At 51.3% G+C, this 4,765-nt stretch overlaps 1 protein-coding gene across 1 annotated transcript in view; it reads right to left on the bottom strand.

Annotated features, from left to right (window-relative positions):
• The window catches only part of TTLL1 (tubulin tyrosine ligase-like family, member 1), a 38,209-nt gene that overhangs the window by 5,383 nt on the left and 28,061 nt on the right, over positions 1-4,765 (bottom strand). Inside the window, exon 9 of the mRNA XM_008580001.1 lies at positions 1,993-2,085. Coding sequence (XP_008578223.1) covers positions 1,993-2,085 — 93 coding nt within the window. The remainder of the gene's footprint in view (positions 1-1,992; positions 2,086-4,765) is intronic.

Raw genomic sequence — 4,765 nt, 5'->3', positions numbered from 1 at the left:
ACAGTTTAGGTAAAGTTGCTGTCATTTAATATTTTTAATGGGGCTGGCCAGTTAGCTTGGTTGGTTAAAGTGTGGTGTTATAAGGCCAAGGTCAAGGGTTCAGATCCCCGTACCAGCCACCAAAAAAAAAAAATCTATGTATTCTATATATACGGTTAATATCTAATACCTTCAGAGCACCTTATACAGGAAGCATTTTGTGATCTACTTTTATTAGCTGTTAGATGAAATATAAATAATATTTAAAGACAGAATTAGGATTATGATCTACAAGTCAGCTATCACACACAAATTCTGGGTCAGTGCACATCACAAACATAATTTCAGTGCCTACCTGTGTGATCAGCTCTGTCCTCAGTACCAAGAGCTGCCCAAAGGTTTGCCAGGATCCGTGAACCACAGGACCCTGACCAAGCGCCCTTAGGGGTTTAAGTAAAGGCAGTGGGCTTCCTTTTTTGCTGAGACAGTAATATCTCACCAACAAGGCCATATTCTAACTTAATGAGGAACCCATCCAGTATGTGGAAAGTCCATCCCATAAGGCCTGAGAAGCTCAGCAGTGTCACAAAAGCCACATGTTAAGACACAGACATTTACTCTGCAGATAGTCCCACAGACCCTCAGTCACGATCTATGTGCTTATATTTTAGGCACAGTTCTAATGACCCTGGCTAGCTGCTTCAGGCCATGGGAGATTAGAAGCAGCGAATTTGCCAGTTGTTCAGGTTTCTCCCAGTTGGACTGTGTCTTTGTGCTACTAGCAGAGTACCTAATTTGTACTGTGTCAGAAAACTGTATGCACCTCAGCTGCCCTTAAAGTTACCACCGTAGTATGTTTTAATACTGTAGGTCTCATTATGAATCTGTGAAGATTAAGAATTATTATTACTATATTAAGTAACGTTCACAATTAAGATCCTAGCTCATCAAAGAAACCGTGACTTCCATTCAAGTTACAAATTACTCTGTTTAAGACAGAGGACAAGAAAAATATTGCGTGTCTATTCCCACCCCCTCCCGCCCACTTTGCCAGCATAACATGTGAGTTACCTGAAAAACACCATTGTGGAACCAGCTCGCTCTCTGAAAACGTGGCTCTCCCAGCAGCTTCCTGCAGGAGTCCCCACTGACTCACCCTACAAGATACCACTCCCTACAACTCGCTATTGGAGACTCGGGTTTCCTGGCTCAAAATGAGACTGAGCTGAAGGGCCTGAGCCATCCACCTCCACATGAGCGTGGTGAGCAGACCCGTGCTCAGAGGCACCTCCAGGGGGATGGACCTCCAGGGAGATGAACCGGCAGAACTGGAATGCCTTCCTCCTTACAGCGCAGTCTGACCCCTGTCCCCTCTGAGGCCTGAAGCTCCTCCTGCTCCTCCTGGCTTCAGATCAACTGCAGAGCACCCTGGCAAGGGGAGCGTGCGGTCTGGGTCTCAGACGGTGCGCCAGCGCCCACTGCTGCTCAGGAAGCACCTGCCAGGCTGTCCCCAGGAAAAGGCTCTGCTGGACAGTGACGGCGTGTGCACCACGCTCTTTGTGGAACAGCCATGCTACATCCTCTCTACTCCTTGAAACAGGCAGATGAACACACTTACAAGCTACGCCTCCATATAGGCCAATGAATAACAACATTCCTTATCTCTGGATAGCATGCTTCCGCTGGCCGAGGGCTTCGGGGTTTGTGAGCTCCTTTCCTGGATGGGAACCATGCCCCGTGTGAGGACAGGAGAGGGCCCGTGGGACAGGGCGCAGAACTGACGGAGTATGAACTAGTCTGGAAGCACCCTGGTGGCCTGAGCACTGCGGCCACCCCATCACTTGAGCTGGACCACAGCTCCCTCTCTGTGGGTTGGGCTCATGGGAGAAGGACCGGGTGTGCATATGTATTTCAACCATCAGCAAACTGTCAAACCTAAACACCTGTCCCCAGCCTGATTCAGGGCAGAAGCCTCTGGGAAGGGGGGCTGTGACCAGGTACAGGTGCTCATGCAGTTACCTCGATCAGCCAGGGCTTCAGCTTATCATCGATGATGATGTCGTAGCCATAACACTCAAAGCAGTGCTTGTCGTTGTTCATCACAGGCTGGAGAGACAGTGACCCGCAGGTTACATAGCCAGAAGCAAAGGGCACAGCCACAACCAACATCCCCGAGACCAGCAGGACCCTCCTCACAGTGCTGACTCTCTGTGACCAGGGCTCCCACCCTCCCCGCTGAGGCTGCCCGCCGGCCTCGCTCCCTCCCTGCCCCCCTCCCCCACTCCATCCCTCCCTCCCTCCCCGCCGCCCTTTGCTCCCACAGGGCTCAGAGACTGAGCACCCCTCAACCTGAGAGGGACCTGGTGAAGCAGTAACTGTGTCTCCACGTCTCACTCATCAGAGGCTGGACGACTAACACTGAATGTTGCTGCTGGCGCAAGACTGTCCTCAGAGGGGACAGAAGTCCAGCTCCAAGCTCGGGAGCCTGTAGAGAAGGCCTCTGTGGCCTCGCCACAGACACACACAGGCTGTCCACCTGGCTGCCTGCTTATGTATTATTATGTGTGCATATGTATTTCAACCATCAGCAAACTGTCAAACCTAAACACCGGTCCCCAGCCTTCCTGCCCGGCCTGAGAAACATCTGGCTGGGGGACTGCCCAGGCTGATTCAGGGCAGAAGCATCTGGGAAGGGGTGCTGTGACCACGTACACCTGTTTACTGAGAATGTTTGAATTCTCTTTGTAATTTCCAATTCCATTTCACCTAGATATGCCTTAGAGAAACTTCTCCAAGTGCAGAGGAAACACCAGCCGCTTGCAACAAAGCAGACCCCTGGTGCCCCCGGCCTGCCCGGATGCAAATCTCTGGGATTGGCCCAGCAGTCTGGAGCTTTACCTCTTCCCAGGGACCAGCTATCAAACCTCGGAGACACAGCAGCGGCAGTGAGGCTTTTATCCGCTGTGGGGTGGGGGCTCTTTATGAAAAATGCCTGATTTAAACTGGAAGCTCCTCAGGCAGAGAGAGCCTGGACCACCCTTCTCACTTGCTGAGGGAGGAAAGCTAGGCTCTGGTGGGCTGTGTCCTCACAAAATTTAGTGGCATTACATTTCCATTAACAGCCCAGTGTCCTAGCCCCAGCCAGTGCTGACCACTGTCCCAGAAAGCGTCTGTAGGATGGGAAGTGGCTAACCCGCCTGTCATTCCACACACTGCTCTGTCTCCAGCCCTCTGAGCGTGCTGCCCGCCCCACCAAGCTGTGCTCTCAGTCTCTCTGTCCCATCTTGTGTTCTGGGTCCAGGACCCCTACATGGTCCAAGAGCCCACTTCACGTCCTACACCAGGCCCTGCTCATACACCTGCTTCCTTGTCTGCCTCGCCCTAGATGCTCTAAAGACAACATACCTGGTAAAACCTGGGTATTTGCTAAGTGAATAAAAACTGAATAAATAAGCGTGGTGCTGATAACACCAAGGTCCAGGGTTCCATCCCTGTACTGGCTAGCCACCAAAAAAAAAAAAAAAAAACAAACAAAAAACTGAATAAATAAATCCCTGCTCCAAAGACCCTCAGCCTTAGAAATCCAACAGCTTTTCAGTTCAGGAAACTGAGGCCTGGGAGGAGATGTTCAGAGGTGCTGAGGTGCCAAGGGGCCGGGGGCCAGGGGGCCACAATACAGGAATTCAGATTTTCTTGATTAATTAGCCATTTTGTGCTCAGAGCTCTGCCAATCCAGAGGAGACTAGGCTAGGAAGGGAGTGGAAAGGGCTGTAGTTTAATCAGGCATTAAGAGTCACACCGTTGGGCCAGCCCCGTGGCTCACCCGGGAGAGTGCGGCGCTGGTAGCACCGAGGCCGCAGGTTCGGATCCTATATAGGGATGGCTGGTGCACTCACTGGCTGAGCGTGGTGCAGATGACACCATGCCGATCCCTTACTGGTCAGAGAAAAAAAAAAAGATTCACCCCGTCATGTATGTTAATAGATTAATGGCATTTAACTCTTCCTAATCATTAAGTTCACCTCTGCAGAGCTCACATAACTGCCACGTGACATTGGTGTCATGGTCCCAGTTTCACAGTTGAGGTGTCTGAGGCCCTATAGAGTGGGCACCCGAGCAAAGTCACCTGCTGGAATGTGGTGGGGGCAGCTTGAAATCACATCTAAGCCTAGAATTCCATACTGTTCTCCACCTGTGACCCAACACCCACACTTCCAAGGCACAAAGAGCTGTCAATAGGACAAGAGTCGTGGAACTCAGCCCGAGATGCCTCTCCAGCAATGAACAGATCCTGGGTTTTTCTCCCTCAAACCTCACTGCAAATCAAAGACAACGAGTGAAACCACTCTCAGTGCTCACGGAGCACTTCTAAAAGCAGGAAGAGCTTCCCTCAGGACGCAGAAAGTCAAGGTGCCCCCAGAAGTCACCCCTCTGTCCGTAATTTTATTCACATACAGGGAGGCTCAGTATAAGCTGGCGTGTTCACAGGTGAAAATGGGAGAGAAGGCCTCCATCTTCCACGGAGAAGGTTTCATCTAAGTATTTTCACACATGCCCACCGCACTGCCAACTCTGCACCACACTTTCTCCAGAAAAGCCACTTCACACACGCATGACCCTGTGGGGTGAAGCCCTTCTCACAGCCCCTCAGCTCCAAGGACAGGGAGACACGCCGCCCTCCAGCCAGGGCGTTTTTTGCTTTTCAACTTGCTGTCAATCCCTTAAGCTTCTGAAGTGTGACGAAGCATCTTTACTAAAAGAATGGGAAGTGCCCCGCCATCCCCCC

The sequence above is a fragment of the Galeopterus variegatus genome, unplaced genomic scaffold (genome assembly GCF_000696425.1).
Source record: "Galeopterus variegatus unplaced genomic scaffold, G_variegatus-3.0.2 Scaffold2000, whole genome shotgun sequence".
Lineage (NCBI taxonomy): Eukaryota > Metazoa > Chordata > Mammalia > Dermoptera > Cynocephalidae > Galeopterus > Galeopterus variegatus.
The sequence above is the reverse complement of the archived record's forward strand: the minus strand, read 5'-3'. Positions and strand labels throughout refer to the sequence as shown.